Raw genomic sequence first — 20187 nt, 5'->3', positions numbered from 1 at the left:
AAAAAAAAAAAAAAATTAAATAACTGCACAGCTTGAAAAATTAGCTTTTCTTAATGACAGTTTACAAATAAATGGTGAGGGGCAGAAGTTTCATTTCTAGGAAATTAGTGAAAAAAGATTATACATTTTATTTAGCCTATGCATATGACTGCCACTGCCCTCAATTACCATGAACACAAAAGTAATGGCTGCTGATGAAGAGCATTTATAGATGGCAGTAAATAAATGCACAAAACATTCTAGTGAGTATTTATTCCCTGAAATATTATTCATTATGCAGCAAAAGAATACAGAAGTATTTTTCTAAGCAATACAGACACACACACGTCATGACCATGATAATACACGGAAAGCTATGGCCAGATTCTTAACAGAAAACATCACGCACTCATGCAACACAAATGAATGCACAAATACACAATGCAATGAAAACTACTGTCTACAAATAAGCTTGTGGCATGCACTTGTGTCTAAGCAGTTCTATATACAGATAATTTGGTCATTAGGTTTGCATAGCTGTTCTCCTCTCTTTCTCCTGGATGAAGCAAAACTAGAAAGCAACAGCTCACCACCTAATCCAACACTTTTCAGACTTCCTTGCACCATCTGATTCTGCAATCCCATTCCAATCTACATTGTCTTTCATACTGGAATCTCCTCTGAACTATAGTTTCCAGGCAGGCAATTTTAAAGTATTTTTATGAGTCATGCAAATATTCTCTTGCAGGACAACAAGCTATAATTAAAGTGTCCATATTTATCATAACTTAGAACTGACAACAAATTCTTAAGGGTGAAACTGGTTCATTGACACATATTTCTGTAGATGCTTTAAGTAGCGACTTAGAAATGTGCATTATTCCCCTGCTTGAAAAATGTAACATCTATCTTTTAAAATAAGTCAACCACTTTCCCATTAAAAACAAACATCTTATGAATTTTAATAATTACACAATGTATTTTATTCTAGATCAGCAAAATCATAAAGTTGTTGTCAAAACAGACCAAACAGTATTCTGTATTCTAAAAATTCACCCTAATTTCTGCCTTGTCCTTAAAAAACAAGTTCACTCAGAAATATGACCCAAGTAAAACACTACAGCAGTGAAAAACAAGTATACGTTCACTCATTCTAATCCGTACATGGCATGAGTCAAATGAAACACAATTTCCAATATTTCAACACTTACTGCTTCACTATCATTATAACTCTTTTGAAAAATTGACATATCAGGTCATGAATATATATCTAAGGACAGAAAGAATACTTTTATATTTTCACATTATTAATGTTTCTGCATGTTTTTTCATGCATGTAAACCCTGAAGAAGTAACAATGCAATCCAGGTGCAGAGTGCATCTACAGCCCTACAACATTAAGTGATGCAGCTATTTACTAATATAATTTATATATAATTTTATTATTATAATTTATTTTTATAATAAACGATGATCCTAGACTTTATAGTTTCTATTCTAAATATTTTTCCTTTCGAAATTACAGAATCTTTACTGGCCTGCTGCCAACATCCCTAATACATTCCCTCAAGTATTGTTAGAAAAGTCACTATCTTTTTAAAAACTGAGTCCTATGGTAAATAATAAACAGTACATTTAATCAGATACAAACTCAAAATAATAAATCTTGGACTTACTGATCCAAACAATCCAGAATGCTAAAAACAAATTATCAACTTTCAAACACTTCAGATATATTAAACATCGACTTTATTTTTCAAATATTTTATAACACCTATTAACAGGCTACATATTAACCCACATAGCCACCACAAACATACCACTTCTCAGTACCTAGCATTTAAAAAAGATAACTCTCATTGCTTAACTGCATTTTCATCAAGCCAGCTAAATTTAACCTCAATTTATTCAGTATGTTATTAAAAATGAATACTATTAGTTTTTTTCTAAAAAGAGCTTTTGAACTTGCAAGTAGAAACAGCCAGCTACAGTACAGCACCCACTGCAAAAAGGAAAGATATCACAGATAAAGAAAGTAGAACACAGAAAAGTACACAATTCAACTTTAGACATTTAAACAGAAAACTTAAAGTTGCTCTAGTTTTTTTTAAACTTCCCTAAGAGTACAAACAAAGACATTATGTGATGATTGATAAAAAAAAAAAAAAAAGAGATAAGAGGGTATTAATTTTTCTTTCCAGTTTTTCTGTGACCATATGAATAACTCTATTAGATTAACTAATAGGTAAGTGGTAGCTTAGAAGAAATAGCTTTCTTAACAGCACAAACTGTTAATTTAAAGCATCAGAAAAATAATGCATATGAAACTCAGCAAATATCCAGTTTTTAAAGTATCTGAGAGCTGCAGAACAGCATTTCTTGCAAATGGATAGAAAGCATTTCACAGAGAATCAGTTTATAGTATTCACTTGCAGCCTACTCTGGAAAAGTTAACCTTTTGAACCATTCTTAGGGTATGCTGACCCCTAAAGGTCTAAAAATACTAAATCTGACTAAGCCATAATACACTGAAAGCATAAATTCTCAGAATACATTCTCCATTAAGTTAACAGACCATGACTATTGCTTTTTTCAGTGCATTTGATCCTAGAACGTTTTTAATTTATCTCAATAATAGCCCGAAATATCATTATTAAATTGGGCCTACAAGTAGTTTGTCATACACAATATAGAAAGGAATTCCTGTAAATACTAAGAAAGGTATAATCTCCAAGAAGAAGCGTTTCTACTCTGTTCCAAACATCAGACTCTCCTTATGGAAACACTTGTCACTTACTGTGGCTTCTGAAAGAAAACATACAATAACATTCCAAAAAAGAAATACACAAAATACTATCTGTCTCCCATACAGGAGGCATCTTTGATGTAACACACCTGTTCCATATTTTTTCAATCTACATAAAGCCACCTTCTGGAAAAAATCCACCCTTCTATGATGTACTGAATATCTCCTTCCTGTGTGTATGCTTTCTTCAGTCTTTTTATATTGTTATCTAGATACAGGTCACTTTCTGACACTTCTGCAGTCAGTCATGTAGCATCCTCTCAAACTCAGCCTTTGTAAAACTTTCTCTCACAAAGCATAGAAAAAAATATCTGAGAGCAACACCGTGGTCATCCAAATACAAAAATATCCTTCTGTCCTGATGAAATTTAAAACTCTATGAACCACGGAAGTGGTGAAGTTCCTTCCAAACAAACAAACCAAAGCCCTCTCAACCTCATTACTGCCTATATGTGGTTGAGGTAGTAGTAAGAAATTACTAAATATTAGTGGATGTCTTAACTGTACTTTAGCCAGGTGTGAATAGACAAGAAAGTTAGAGATAGCCTTCATGTTTGTTGTTTACTTTCCCACATTTTTAGTAAGTACAATATACAGGCTAAGAATTAAAATTATACTTCTCAGAATTTTAATAAAGTAGTTTCATAACTCATAAAGTAAAGTTGATAAACGACATTTGTTACTTTGCATGTACATATACAGAAGTCTGGGAAGAATCGTATTTGTAGTTGCTCTCCTGTTAACCCAAACACTTTTAAGAGGCGGTGTATTTTTTTCTTTCCTTTTTTTCTTTACTTCCAAAGTCAGCTATGTATCGGCAAGAACAAATACATTCCAGTCACTGCCTAGCACTGGTAAAACACCTGAGGTTCCTTATTAATATCTTAGAAGTCCTTACCTTCAGACAAGTTCTCCATTTGTTCTTCTCAAGTTGTTTGATCTGGCACTAGCTCCAGTTTTTCCTCCAACATTTCAGAGCTAAAATAAAGCAAACTCTAGATAAATAAACTTGAAACAATACATTATAATACACCTATACTTTGCTTTCATTTGACATAAAATTTAAAGACAAATGATTTTAGGATATTTATAATAGCACAATAAAGTCCACGTACTCTAAAAGTGAGAATTTATTTTTCTCGGTAAAAATTTTTTTTTTTTCTTCACGTATCTATTTTTTTCTATTAATTTGCTTTAGCTTTCTACTGTATGCAATGCCTTCATGACAAAATTTATGTTTGTCTTCTTGTTCTAGAGTCTGGTCTTGGAAGGACATGCTACTGAGCAACAGCACAAACCACACTTGAGGCAATGAGATTTTGGCACTTATTACAGATGACAGAACGTGCTTCAATTCTTTCACCTGTTTGAATTTCCTGGATAAAACAGAGGTGAAGTAGTCCTTGACTATTGCACCTCTGAATTTGCAGACTTTTTAAAACAGCTAAATAATTTAACCCATCATACTATGGGCTACATGTTGCTTCAGACTATACAGTTAATACTATCATTGCGAAAGATAATCCCTATCATTCAAAAATAAGCCCTTCAATATAAAGTTAGACTTACTACGTAACATTTTTATGTTAAAATATATGTTCTCTTATAGGATAAAAATCAAATTATATTACATATTTCATGAAAATATAAATAAATCAGTAAATTTGTAATCTTATTAATATAGTAACAATTTTATTATTTGCTCAAGCATCTTCTTTAGAATGTATTATACAAAGAATAATTTTTCATCTTTCACTGCATCATTATGTTTATTTTCTATGTCTTCTCATGAATTTTTTTCTTAAATTTATTACAAGATAGAACACATTACTTGAAGAAGCAGTGACTCAATCATGAAAATACAATTGTCATTGTGCTGATAATAATTAAAACAACAACAATAAAATTAAGAAAATATTTGAAAATTCAAGTGAGTTTCACCAGGACATAAATTTTTTTACAAATACTGCAGAAGGAGAAAGTGTTTTTTTTTTTTTGGTTTTTTGTTTTAGATTATACACAAAATAGATGTTTTCATTTTATCTTTCAGATAATTTAAAAAAGTATAATACTCCTGCAAACACTTATGATTCAAGACTAACACGTACTCCAGAAATACATATCTAGCTCATATTGCGTCTATTTATAATTAATAACAAATAAGAACTTGTTGATTTGATGTGCTTAGGTCCTAACAAAAAAAAAAGACTTCACTCTAAATTGCAGAACTCCAAGCTCCTTACAGAAGTTCCTCAAATGAAGCTGTACACTTCTTTTTCAATTCTGTATAACTGTGTTGATTTGGAGTTGTCAATCTTTTCCTAAGTTCCTCATTTACTTTTGGATTAGCTTAAAATTTAGAAGGTTATTAATATCAAGCAGTAGGTTTCTGTCAATGAAGCCATTTCCTGACATATTGCACAAAAAGGTTCATAATAATTGCAGTATTTTAATAAGATAGTCATATAGCAAGACATGAAGAAAATACGGTATTTAATAACCTCTGGAGTATTTTAAAACATGTCTTAGGGCCTTAATGTGCCTAGTAATATACTATTTAAAACCATAATTTTATCCCTCCACAATATACAGTCATTCTTCCTCGCCATTTACCCAGCTAATGAATGCCAGCAATTAGTAAAATGTAATCCCATTGCACAATCATTTTAATGCTTTTAGCACTCAGAAAAGTAAACACCAAATTAATACTGCTCAAGCCATATCAGATCCTAGTTGGAAGCAAGCAATTATAGTTCAGCTCCTCAGGTGTAATTAAATGATTGGAATGATTTAGTTCCATAAATGCAAGTTAATTCATAAGCAAGCAACAAATATACTGGGAGTAATTACAAGAAACATTGACAGTCTGAGCAGGGCATGTTCTTTCAAGGACCTGATGTAGGAAAATGCTGCCCTCTCCTGGAAATTATGGATATGAAATGCATATTAGAGAAAGAAGTCAGGAGTCTTTAAGATATTCAGTCTTCAATAGCAGAAATATGTTCTGCTAACTAATAGGAATGAATTGTTTTTAAGTCAGAGAGAATAAAAATATTTTTGATACCATACTAATGTAACCTTTTGATTAAAGAGAAACAAAGACCTTTTGCCACTCCCTATGGTTCTCAGTATAATTTCCCTACTATTAGAAAGAAATTGATGTTAAATACAAGAACAAACTTTCAGTACACAAAGTAAACTGGTTGTTCTGAATACAGACACTCCAACGCGTATCTAACTTATACACAACACTCAAGTATCATTCAAGATAAAGCTTTATAAAGCATATTTCAAAAGGTCAGGTATCTTTAGAACCCAAACTTACATAACATTATTGAATCCTAGAATTATGTGAGTTGGAAGGGATGCTTAAAGGCCATCTAGTCCAAATCCCTGCAATGAACAGGGACACAAACAGCTTGATGAGGATGCCCAGAGCCTCTTCCAGCCTGAGCTTGAATGTCTCCAGGGACGGGGCTTCCACCTCTGGGCAAACTGTTCCACTGCCTATCATAAAAATACCTTTTACCTTATGTCCAGTCTAAATCTCCCCTCATTTAGTTTGAAATCATTTCTCCCTGTCCTATCTCAACAGACCGCACTAAAGGGTCTGTCCCCTTGTATCCCATAGTGAGTGCCATGTCAGATTCTGAAATGCCGCTCCCCGGTCTCTCTCAGCGGAGCCTTTTATTATTCAGTGTTAACCTTCAAGCCAACAACAATCAGCAGCTGGCTACAACTGTGAAGGTTTTCTCAGCAAAAATCATCATCATTAATTAAAATAAATAAAATACACTTATTTTCAGGCTTTTCTTCACCTTCATTTGAATACAATGTTAGTGATCTATCTAATAATAAAAAGAAATTAAAGGTGGAGATTATAATAAAGTATATCACTGTACCCAAACAAAATGGAAAATACAAAAAGGAACTGTAACCCCAAATCTAGAGTTAATTTTAGCTACTAACTTCCTTCAGTTCAACCTCTGTTAGTTAAGACAACTCCTTCATCAAGCAAAGAAACCTAAGATACTTATCTGTTGAATATGAAAGGCACTGATCAAGTAGAATTCACTCTAAATAATTAAGTACAAAACTATTTACATATATGAATATAAATTAACCAATATCTTCCCACTCAATAGAAGAAATCCTAGATCTACCTATTTTGTCCCCTACAGAAATAACAAATGCTTTTCCAGCACAGCACACAGCAGTACATGAGAAAAATCATACACTGTGGTCAGAATCCATTTTCCACAAACACAAATGAAAAAAAAGTAAAAAACCTTTTTTCAAAAAGGTACAATCAATGTTAAGGCCTGAAATTCTGTACCAGTAGCACTTCAGCATCAAAATATGCCTTTGTTTCACATCTTTGTGTATTTCAAAAGAAACCAAAGCTGAACACAAATATCATCACTGCTACTATATCTACAGTGGAAATGAAATAAATCAGTTTAAGAAGCGATATTATTAAAAGTTTAAAATGTACAGCACATTTGCTTTGCCCTTTTGTGTCACAGTCCTATTTTTCTATTCAAATCTTGTACACTGTAAGTTAATTGCTTTTGGAAACTACTTATTATTCATGTAAAAATTAATGTGCCAATGTGTTTAAATCCTTTTAAATGACCATTCATGCATCTTTCTTCTTTAAGTGCCAATGAAATCTGTCAAAGATATCAATGCAAGATGGTCTTAGAGAAAGTTCTAATAAAGATTTTTTCTGCTAACATAAGATTTTCATTTTCGTCAACTTTACTTAAATTCCATTAATTTTTTAAGCTGCTTTTAATAAATTCACAAGTAAAAAATTTTAGGCTCCATAGTCCGTCATTTGTGTTCCAGCTGACTTTATGAATATTAATAGCAGTGTTATCCTGATTAAATAGGCTTCATATAAAATCCCTGTGAATCCTATAGCTCAGACATCTCATTTTTCCAACTCTTTATGAATTTGGATTCAGACATTAAAGTGGAAAAAAACTTAAAAACCAGATTCAGTAGTACATTTGTGTACCCTTAGGCAAAAAAACCCCAACCCTTATGTTCTAATGAGTCAAATAATTAGAATTGATAGGTTCGCATATTGAAATTTCATGCTTTCAATAAACATGCAACACATTTTAAGTCTAATGAAAACATCAACACTTCTCAGAACAAAGGATGAAGCATCTAATAAAAAATAATAATGTCTATCTTTATCTTAAACAACAGATGACATCACCTTAACTCTTCATATTGGAGTGCTAATTTGCAGAAATATTTTCCAAAGAGAAAGAAATCAGCACATGCCTAATTACATGAGCACGCATATGAAATAGATGAGCATTCTCATTTAGTGTAGGTGCCCGGTGAAAAACAGCATTAACTTCTAACAAGGGTACACTTGAGCAAAACCAACCTTTTCTAAAGAATGCTGAACTGAAATTCAAAGGAAACGTTAACGTGATCCAACAAGGGTCAAGCAGTCACACTTGCAAACTCGCAACTTCTTTTCATACTTACATGTTTGAATTCACATCTGTGAGAAACAAACAAGGAAAACTAAGCTAACTTCACTGTCTTTACTTTTTTTTTCTTTTTTTAATATACTAGTGCTAAAATTACTACTTCCTCATTCATTCAGCGATATTTTCTGAAAAGATGGCAATCAAAATATTTCAGCTTTCATTATATTGCAATGTGAACGAATTTTACAAGAAAAAAAAAGCTAAATAAAATGACTTAGAGGGAGAGTATTCCAATACTCATCATCAAAAACAGCAGAAATTAAAAACAAAAGGTACAGAAAAACAACAAATCTACAAAGTTTGAAGCATTCACATTTTACTTTTGCAGTTCTGAGTAGTCTTTATTACAGCAGTGGAAGGTAATCCCACTTTCAGAGGAAAGAGCTTCTGCACCATACAGACAACACAAGTGAACACCATGCAAAATCGCAAACTTTCGGCAACCTGACCTCTTTAGACACTGAGATCACTGCCAGGCTACTGTAACCCCAGCAAAATCCTCCGTTCATCTGCTCAGATCCGGAGTAACTACCCTTCCTAGAAACCAAACGGTTGCTGAGGCCCTTCTATTGGAAATCGTGACGGTTGTAAAGCCCACATTCCTTCTACTTGCCTTAACAGGTGTTTTGATCATGGCCTTTGCTCCTGCAATAGGAAACAAGTGCTTGATGGTGACAATGGAATTCACCACTTAATGAAAAATCCTTGGGAGGATTTGTCACAAAGGATGGCTACCCTATCCACTGCTGGCAGAACAAGACACCAGATCCACTGCCCTTCGGAATGGCACCATGCCAGTCATTGTCCTGCTTAATGGTGCAGCTGAGAGTTGCCACTGACAGCGTGGGGACGGAGCTATTAAGGAGAGGTGACACCACATACTTCATGGACAAGGAAATCCAAAGAATACCTTTTTGTATTATTATTGTAAGATTAATTAGATTACCAGGATCTCCTAAAATATCCTGAAACGTTTTGCCTCAGGCTAAGCTAAGCTAATAAACTTAATTTAAGAGGGTATACCACATAAGAAACAAAGCTGCCATCTAGAAGTGCTTCGCAAAGGAATAGACTCTTTTCTTTAGTTTTAGGAACTTGCCAAGTTTTGATATACTGATACACTCCTCCACAAAAAAAAAAAAAAAAAAAATCACATTTCCTCACGACTGTGCAAAATGTTATGTAAAATCAGAAATCTAATACAACCCAATATTAATTAAAATTTCTTTGAGGCAGTTAGAAAATTGTTACTCAAAGAATAACAACTGAAATAGCCACTTCAAGTATTTTTCAAAGAATGGAACAATTTTACACACTTGATAACCATGAAATACAATCTACTACAGAAATTTGACAATAATGTTGCCTTCTGAATTATATTTTATTACTCCTACTTGCTTTTATATATAAATATTTCAAGCAAAATATTATGTTTCTTTTTAAGGAAATATAAGACAAATGCAAGTGTATTAAACCTCTCAGTGGATGAATGCAGCTTAAGCAGTACTTCAAACATAGAATTCCATTACTGCCGCAAAGTCTTCAAGATTTTTACTTACGGAAGTAATTGCGTTATTTGGAAGCTTGATAAAAACACTGTTCTAGAGGATAGAATCATATAAAAATCCCTAACTTTTCTCCCCTCATAATTCTTGTCCCAAAAAGAGATGAGACACTTGCATTAAATTCCAAGTAAGTTGTGTAAATCAGAAAAATATGAAGAACTGGGGCACAGATATTTTTTATTGTACTGCTCTAGCAGCTCCTTTTCATTTTCTCTGAAGTATTTGCATCTGATGTTTTAATGAAGACATATACTAAATCACCAAGCACTTGTCCTCTATGTTGTGCTTTTGATAAAGGTAAGAGTTGTTACAATTTTCAACTGTTTTAGAGAAGTTTTCACCTACTTATTTGGATAAAGGACTTGGCTTTTTCTTTATTTTTTCCTCCCTAATTTCTGCCCTTAGATCAATATTTTCTTTACACATAACAGAAAGTGTTTCATGTGCACATTAAATCACTGATAGCCAACATCCCCATATCTTTTCAACCGTATTATATTCTCTCCCCCATTAACAAGTGAAATACCAACTTTGTATTTTATTTAGTAATTTTCAGTCTGTTCTGTCCTCTTCTTCTCCAGTATTTAACTTTTTTTTTCCTTTTCTTTTTTTCCTAGCTTTTGTCTTCTCCTTAATAATACATATTTTCCTTTTTCCCGTGACGCCTTCTTAAAATTTAAAGTAAACTGTGCAAGATCTTGTCAAAGTTTGTCTCTACTCTTTTTGTCACTTTTGAGACAATACTTAAGTTATGTGCCTAGTCAGAGGCTTTTTGTCTGGCACAAAGAGAAAAAAACAGGCAGAAAGCCAATAAGGAGGTAACAATAAAACACCAGCATCAGTATAGCATTTTGAGCATTGCTTGTCAAGAGCACCATCTTTTTTCCAGTTTCCTGCAAGACCGGACAACATAGTAGTATTAGGCTTAATTTAGAATTCTGACTTACACACTAACCTTCATAAAACTGGACCACTATTATATAGGTGTATCAACTGACTTTTTTGAAAGCTCAAACCTCACAAATCCCCAGTCTTTTACATCCCCCAAGAAAGAAGTCGCTTAAGAAAAAGTCACTGCAACAAAAGTAATTCCAAAGCTAGCTATGGAAATAATTTGAGAAACATTCGCAGATACAGTTCATACTTGCTATTTGCAAAATGAATTGCACAATATATTAAATACCTCAAAATTTCCAAATCCCTAGTCATGATTTCTTTTAACATGCAAACAACTTACTAGCCTACATTATACCATAAAAGCAAAAATAACAGACTATTACGAGGGTGTAAAAATGAAAGGTGGTAACTTTGTGTGCCATAAGTGTAAACCACTATTAGTAGTAACATCAAACAGAAATGACATTCCTTCCGTCCAAAGTGTCTCAATTTAATTATTAAGCTGACTTTGCAGAACAAAGGAAGTTTGAACAGGGTTTTTGAAAAGGATGGGAGGCAACAAACAAAACTGAAGAAACTCAGTTTATCCAGCAAATTCACATTTCTCAAAGTACCTTCAATTTTTTTTTTTTTGTCAGCAAACGCATTAAAAAGCTAAAGCATAAAGGATACAGAATAGTACAGATATTGGAGCCTGATCAAGAACTGTCATTAGCTAAACATGTAAAGGCTTGCTAGAAATGTGCCAACCCTTGAAGTTCCAGTTCCAAGCGAGGCCTGCAGTCCTCTCAAAGAGATACAGCTGCACCATATACTTGTCAGACTGTTTAGAGCAACATGAGAACACAAATACACCTCCACTACTGTTACAAGCCAAAATAATAAGCACATTGGATATATCCCAAATTATCCACACACTCAAACTCAAAAGCATGCACTCAAGTTGATGAGAATCACCGCACCTGAAATCTCACAAACTAAAACGAGCAGAGAAATAAAACATCACTCACTACAGATAACCTGATTTCATTCTTTAAGAGAATTAAGCTGTCATTTTTTCAAATGAATATCTGATGAGAAAGCTATCCTTTAACTAAGAGCATAATTGTTCCCTAAACTGTGCTTGCAGAATATTAAGGTTACTGAAACAGTTACCCAGGTGTGAGCATAGACATAATTCTGCCTGCAGCTCAAAAACATATAGTGCCTTTTCAACTTCATTTCTTTTTAAATCTACCAACTAGATCCAGTACAGTGCCTTCATTTACTACTACTGAGCTACTAATTGTAGTTAAAGTGAGAAGCTCAAGACCAGTGACATACCCTCAGGGCTATGTCTGTACAGGGATCTGTATAATTGAAAATCTTTGTCAGCAACATGGACAGTGGGATTGAGTGTACACTCAATGCATTTGTGGATGATTCCAAGCTGAGTGACAGGGTGGACATACTTGGGGGGAAGGACTGCCATCTAGATGGAACGCGACAGGCTTGGGAGGTGGGCATGTACAAACCTCATGAAGCTCAACAAGCCAAGTGCAATAGGCTGTTGATGGGTCGAGGCAATCTCAAACATGAATACAAACTGGGTGATGAGTATATTGATGTCAGCCCTGAAAATGACTTGGTGTTGGTTGATGAGCTCAACATGAGGCAGCATTGTGCTCTTGCAGACAGAAAGCAACAGTCCTGGGCTACATCAATAGCAGGCAACCAAATGAGGTGATAATCCACCTATACCCTACTCTCATAAGACCCCACATGAGTACTGTATTTAGCTCTAGTGCCCCCAGCACAAAGACACAGATCTTTTAGAGTGGGTCCAGAGGATGGCTCTGAGAATGATCAGTGGGCTCGAGCACCTCTCTTGTGAAGAATAACTGAGGAAATTGGGGTTATTCATCCTGGAGAAGGCTCCAGGGAGATTTCTAGGGGCCTTCCAGTACATAGAAGGAGCCTATAAGGAGACTTCATCAGGAATTGCAGTGATGGGACAAGGGGTAATGGCTCTAAACTAGAAGAGATTTAGATTAAAAAGACAATAGATTATTTACAGTGAGGTTAGTGAGGCACTGAACAGCTTGCCCAAAGAAGTTGTAGATGCTCCATCCTCCTGGAAACATTCAAAGCCAGACTGAATGGGACTCTGAACAACATGATTTAGTTTTAGGTACCCCTGCCCATGGAACTAGATTGTCTGTAGTATCCCTTCCAACCATTCTATGAAAGAACACACTTCAAAATTCATTTGTTATACTCTGTCGACATCATTTGAACCTCATCTAGTGATTATGCATTGACTGTGTGTTTAACAACGCATTTAATGTGTAAGATACAGCGCATGACCTATTGAGTATTATTGCCTATTTAGTTACAGCTGGCAAGCTAGTGTTTCTAATAACTTAAGCCAGATGCTTCCCTGAGACTTAATGGAGTATCAAAGGATGCTGAAGTCCACTAGTGTTTAAAAGAGCAAGCTACATATCCAGAAATAGTCTGGGATAATCATGTATTCTGAGGTGGGCCAAAACCCATGAGAATGGGAGATAGGTGCAACAGGTCAGGAAGTGAAGTCCATTGAGAATGTCTAGAATTCAAATGGAAGCTAAGAAAAACAGAGTAAACTCACACACATTTGGTAATTTGTCCTGATCTTGCACCAGCAAAGGAAGGTTAAAGGGAGAGTCTCTATGGACTCCAAATCAGTGCCAGGCAGTTGAGAAAAGAAACTAATGAGGAGAAAAAAAAAAGAAAAAAAAAAAGAGATATTAGCAAAACACAAAGATGTTTAGAACACCAGTCACATTATCGCATAAATTTCTGATATTGGGACGACCTCCTTGCCAAATTTTAAGAAAACTATCTAAAACATGACCACATGCTTCATTCCCAATCAAACTGCTGCAATATTTTTGTTTACTCTGGGGAAAAAATATATTTAATCAAAGCTACACTGGAAAACACTCAAAACTTTATTGCAACTAAAAATGATCAAAAATAAAAGAGTTATTTTCACTCAGTATAAAGGAAATGTTTAAAGCTTCCATCTAAAACGTTAAAGGTACGAATGACAGAAAACAGAAGGAAAAAGGGCTCGCCAAGAAAGGCGCAGTACAACTTAGAAAACAGGCAGAACAGTCAGGTTCCCCATAGAATGTAAGCTCTGCCATTTCTGCTCTTTTGCAATCAATGAAATATTTCAGTGGTTTTGGAAATAACACATTTGAATACTTAGATCATTGAGAAACTAGAGTTCCTTAATCTTGTCATCATTTATGAGATTATTCTCTTCTTTTTTTTTTTTTCCAAAAAGCAACAGATGCATGTTCTTTCTTTCAACTTCATCACAAGTTCAGATATCTAGTACTCATTATTCCTTGATTCATCAAGCTACATTAACTTTTTAATTGCTAAAACACTTGACATCAGAGGCAAAAAGAAGAAATTAGGTTCAGTTCCAGAAAGTTGAGATAGTAGCTGAATCTCGGCCCCACAACAGTTATTCCTGGGCAGAGCAAAAGTGCTCTAAATCCACTTACAAGACAAAGGAGGCAAATTCCTTACTTAGACAGCACTTATTTTAACCCAGGCTTGTTTTGGTGACTGCTTTCTCATGCATATAATCTCACTGAAAATTTTGAAGCTTGTTTCTCAGATTTTCTGGACATGGCAAGTTGTACTGCTTGGCATCGCTAAAAAGTAACAAAAAAGGACCTGATAGAAACAGAAGTATAGATCAAACACAAGATTCAGAAAAAAAAAAAAAAAAAAAGAAAGAAAAATATAGTCAACAGCTCCAATAAAACAATTCTGCAAGATATTCTCAAATGTTCTAAATACTTTCAGATTCCAGAGATTTATCTTGCCTTTCACAATGAAAGAGCAGCTGACAGGAAGGTTAGGTATTAGCACTAGGATGGCTTCTGTGCTATCATAGCACTAGAAAAACTCCTGAATAGCTTTCTATTTCACAGTTAAATTGTGAGAAAAAAATGGGGGAAAATCTTCTGAAATAGTTCTTAAACACTTCATAACCAAAGGCAACTCTTCTTGATTGTTATGCTTTCTTGACTCTTCACCGTCAAAGGCAAATCTTAACATGACTTCTGGCTGTCAAGAGCAAATCCTGACATTTTCAAGCTTTAATATATAAAAGTATAGTTTTTCTGATTAAGTTATGCCACTTTGACACTGTTTTCATATTATAGTTCAACATTCTCTTAATTTCTTCAAGACTTCTAAACTACAGCATCTAATCAGTTATTTCCCTTTGTGATAATACAAAGATTTAACATTAGTCAGAATTAATTTCTATAGTAACTGGAATAAATTTTTGCTTTTTCTCACAATAACTGATTCCTCACCTGTACCTGGTGATAAATTATTCAGTGATGGATTATAGGTTTATTCTTTTTTTTTTTATAATATTCACACAAACATACAGATATACACATAAGTATGCATCCACCACTGCTTTATTTATGTATGCTACATGTGGAGTAACTAGAGATGTACAGTTAATTCTTAATTTCCCTTAATTTTACTTTACTTTCTAACAGGCTGGATGACTGAATTACTGAAAAGAAAATGTAATGAGTAGCAAGTGAATAGTACACTAAGCAGGAAACAAGCTACTGGAGAGGAACCTTGGCATGATAGCCACATATGCTATTTTTAGTAAGTTTTCTCTGTTATGTGCAAGAAAGTGAATGTTTGCCAAAAGAATTTTAGATCCAGGAGGGTTTTTGAAATATGAAAGATACTTTTAAACTATGAAGAGAATTATAATTTTTGCCTAATATTTAGTAACCTTCACACACTGTAATTCCACTTCAGATCCTGGAAAAACATTCTGGAGACAAATATTAGTCTACCACTGGATAGTGAAGAGGAAGAACAAAATTACATTTCAAGGGGAAACTGTTTTAATTAGAGTTACCTTGTACAGCTGCACAGCAGTCACCTTCAGTATAGTGTGAGAAAAAGTGTTACACCCCACAACCATGTTTACTTACGCTACCATCAAATTCTGAGTTCTTAAAGCAAGAAGGTAAATTTTGCTCCCAGCCATATTTATATCACTGCACTTTTCTGCTCTAGTGCGGAAAAGAAACTTAAGCACCCAATGACTGTACATCCCAGGATGGAAGAGTCTCTTGACACATTACAACCTAATAGAAAACCTTTATGATAAAAGGAATTTTTCATACATGTCCCATTTTTGTATACCTTCGTGGTACCACAAACTAGCAGACTGGGTCTCTAATAAGTAACTGATGAAAAAAATGACCATTTCTATACAACAAGAACAATACATGTCTTAGAAGCCAGCACTTTTTATCCAGTCTGACAGAATAACCTGGCAGGTCTAACAGTTTTTGCAAGGCAGACGATTATCTTGAGACTACTTTCTTATTATTCTAGGATTCATCAGCTTCAATTCATTACATATGAAATCATGCTGTCAGTCAATGTTTCAGGTTAGCAATCCAACCCATTTAGTAAGATGAAAACTAAGTCATTTCAGTTAGCCATCCACATTTCCACGGACTGATTGCAGTCTGGTTACTTGGAGTGCGTTCTCCTTTAGGTCATTCTGACATAAACAGCTGAGGTATGTAAGACAGAATCACCTTACAGAACAAAAGCATCAATAGAGTATATTCTCTGTGCGGACTCAGAATTCATTTTACTATCCTGCCAAATCTGAAAAATAGTTAAATTTGTTTCTCTTCAGGACACAATGAAGACCTGATTCTGAATAAAATAATCTGTACTAATGGAAAGCAATTTATTACAGAAAAAAAACCTTCAGTCATGGGCTCTGTCACCTACACAGCATTTGGATCCCAACAACTAGATCTCCAGTACACACAAGGCTGCTTGAACTGGGCCAGTCTAATTTCTCAGTGTTATTACAATGACAGTTACATTCTCAGCCATAGAACTCAAAACAAGGTTTATACTTACATCTTTTTAATAAAGATGTCAATTTTGGACCAGGTAACATAAGGGAGTATAGTGAGTTAATATACATTCACTGATTTGAAAACAAAAAATATCCAAATTGCTAACATTATAAAGCAAGTGAAGAAAACATACAAGGAAGGACAGTGCTTATTGGTTTCATTTTATTCAGTTGGAATTCCAAGACTTCATCTGATCCTATAAATAAATGTAAAATACATAAAACAATTATCCTAGTGTAAAATTGAATTTTATCTGTCTAGAATCAGTTTTTGTCTATACTACATATTTCTACGTTTGAATGCAAATAAAAATTAATAATAGGTATGATTTATTTTCTGACTATTTGCTATCTTGATATATTAATGATTATTTCTTTTTAATGCACTCAGGCTTCAAATTTATCTGGGGGTTTCAACCGCACCGTTGATTTCAGACACATACAGTTTGTCTTATGGAATACCTGTTAAAGGAATAAGCCTACTAGAAGAACATATTTGCTATTTAACAAATCAAAATACAATGTAAAAGCTCCAGTAATTTACAACGAAGAAAACCATCTGATCAGGAAAGAAAACGTAGCACTGTATGCAAAGGACAGACAAAAATCATCATATATTTGAATAAATAAAAGCTCCAGTGAGGAAGTAGAAAGTGGAGTTAAATTCTGAAATTGGTGACTGTGGACAATTAACACAGATTAAATTTTTCTTACTGCTGACAAAGGTAACCAAGGTGGTTTCCTTCTCTATAAAAGGGCAGTCATGACTTTATAATGAATGCCATAGCATCAGCAGTTTGATATAGAGATCAATCTAACCTGGACACATGCCTTTCATGAAAACTCACTTCACTGAACAATTTTTTGGAGCTTGTATGAATCATACAAATACTGTAACCTAGTAGTTTGTAGGGTAGGTTTTTTTTAGTGCAAATTAATAAGCACTGCTTCAACTAATCATTGTTAGCGCCTTACTACCCTAGACTTGTGCATCTTGATTTTAAAGAAAGCCAACTGTGTCTTAAGAAAAGTTCTCACTACTGTGCAGGCTCAACTACTTTGTATATTTGTTTGCAAGTGATACAAATTTATGTAGAAGCTTTCGTTTAAGCAAAGTAGAAGACTCACAAGAAGGGGTGAAAAAAAAACACCACAAGAAAAACATCTTCCCTCGAAGGCAGCAGATCTGAAACAGAAGCAAGGAGCCCAACTCAGCCACACCATGTGTGTGCAAACGTGCCCAGTAAAGCATAAAAAAAATTCCAAAGAGATTCTGATGAATAAACAGGAAGAATGCCATAACCATTTGGTTTGATAACAAAATTTTGACTTCTCATATGGTCAGAACTCCACCACCAAGTGCCACAAAGCAGGACTGACTACACAAGGACCTAATGCACAGCAGCAGTGGCATTTCTTCACATTTGCAGGAAAAGAAGACTCACTGGACCCTTGTGATTACAGGAGAAATGTCATAACCACGGTGGTCTAGACTGCTATGAGTAAAAACAACACATCCACAAACAATGGCCCCTGACCTGAAATGGGTATGGTCAGGATGAGGCACGTTCAGAAAGTAGCTCCTTGAATGCCTTCTGATAAACAGATGTTATTTTCTCTTCATGAGAGAAAAGTTTACTTATATGAATAAAATGTTAAAGAAAATAAACAACATTTTTGTAGCTTAGCATTCATTTGTGAACTGCTGGTGCAACTGTATGCTTGACAGAATTGCTATGAAGCTTTTGGTAGCTTGACAAGACAATCTACAAGCTTGAATGAAATGTTCAGCTTAAGGAATTAGAATAAATCTGATGACTGATATGCTACTGAACGTGACAGGCTGTCATCCGTTTTAAACAGGATCTCTGCTAGGATGTACTGAAAGCAATTTTTTTTTCCCATTACCTTAAACATACTAAGACTTTTTCAAATGAATTCTGGCTAATCTATTAAGACAAAAGATCTTCTCAAGCTATTGCCGTTTAAATAAAATAAATAGCCATGCGGCTTACTTGCATAATTAATTCATGCTGACACTGTATTTCTGTAATTAATTTACACCCAGCTCACAAAAGCATACAACAAAAATGATCACTCTTACTCCCCAAGTTAACTATAAAATCATAGGATATGAGCAAATAAGTGATTAAAGCATTTTGTCAAGGCCCTATTTGTATAGGCAATTTCGTGTACATAAATATCAAGTTGTTCATCTGGTATTAAAGCAGTTAAATACATCAAGAAAATTGAATTGGATAGCAACTTTTTCATATTGTCATTAGATTTTATACAAAAATAGGTACAGGGGTTCTCAAATAGCTTTTTCAAACTAAGAAAAACTGATCAACAAAGTCCTTCAGTAAAATCTCACTGTAACAGATAGCTAGAGACATTTTCAAACAGACTATATGGCCAGATTATAGAAAATAAACAGTTACAGATCCTAATATTGGCATATTTAAAATTACTTTATATATATATACATATATATATATATATATAAAGAAACATACACATATATATAGTGTAAAATAAGTTTAAAATATTTTGAAGGCAAGTTACGCTATTTAAGAAAGGATACATGCACCAAAAACTTTTGATTCAAGCTCAAATGGGAATATTCATCTCATATCAGACTGCAAACAAGTTCCTGCAGGAATGACTGGGACGCATCACCATCTCCTTCTGGAAATTCAGATCTATTCTACAAACAAGAAAATGAGGAAGAAGGGGTTCTGTGACATTCATCTGCAATCTGTGCCTTAGAAGAAGGCATAGGGAGAGTTGCTCATTGCTGGATGAGAAGTGGTAACAGCAGTTTGAATCACATTGACTTTAAAAAGCTAAGCAAGGAAGCAAGCACAATTTCCAACCTTGTATGATCCACTTCCAAATGGAAATAAGAAAAAAATAACCCCCAAAGTCATTAAGCACTGAGAAAAGGCTGTGACAAATGCACACAATTTAAAATATTTTAGCTATCGACTGATTTTCCCTCTTAGCTGCCTGATGCACTTTTCAACTAAAATTTGGGACATCTCCATGAATAGTATAGTCTGTATTGTTTACCTCATAAATGTCAGTATTGTGCCAGTTTATTCTGCTAGTTTCCTTTATTGTTAAACAAAAGTACCACAAATAGGGATAATTAGCCCACGTGGCATGGGCCAGATTCTCAGTTTACAGCACATACATTTTACTGACAGAACAGAAAAATGAATATTTCACAAGATGCTTTGCATTAGATCTAGCAAGCTTCGAGTGAACGTTAAACCCCGAATATTGAAAGTCTGCTGTGTCCTACTGCTGAGATGCAAATTTAAGCCACAGAAAGTTCAAGAATCTCATGCAAAATATTTTTTTGCATAAGACTGCAGTAGTCTAAGTGTTCTGTATCCTCTCATTTGCACTCAGAAACCCCTCAGAATTCAGAAGACTTTTATCTGTCAGTTG

General features: G+C 34.3%; 1 protein-coding gene across 8 annotated transcripts in view; it reads right to left on the bottom strand.

Annotated features, from left to right (window-relative positions):
- Window positions 1-20187, bottom strand: part of MIPOL1 (mirror-image polydactyly 1) — a 175195-nt gene that overhangs the window by 144923 nt on the left and 10085 nt on the right. For 5 of the 8 annotated variants that reach the window (XM_042813682.1, XM_042813686.1, XM_042813687.1 and 2 more), the window contains exon 2: window positions 3684-3763. In XM_042813682.1, the coding sequence (XP_042669616.1) occupies window positions 3684-3702 (19 nt within the window). In that variant the 5' untranslated portion in view covers window positions 3703-3763. Of the gene's footprint in view, window positions 1-3683; window positions 3764-13392; window positions 13493-18269; window positions 18370-19315; window positions 19439-20187 lie in introns of those variants that run through there. The other 3 variants (XM_042813684.1, XM_042813685.1, XM_042813683.1) reach the window with 3 other exon arrangements.

The sequence above is a fragment of the Centrocercus urophasianus genome, unplaced genomic scaffold (genome assembly GCF_019232065.1).
Source record: "Centrocercus urophasianus isolate 14NV4802_14NV808 unplaced genomic scaffold, USGS_Curo_1.0 seq_14, whole genome shotgun sequence".
NCBI classification, from domain to species: Eukaryota; Metazoa; Chordata; class Aves; order Galliformes; family Phasianidae; genus Centrocercus; species Centrocercus urophasianus.
The sequence above is the reverse complement of the archived record's forward strand: the minus strand, read 5'-3'. Positions and strand labels throughout refer to the sequence as shown.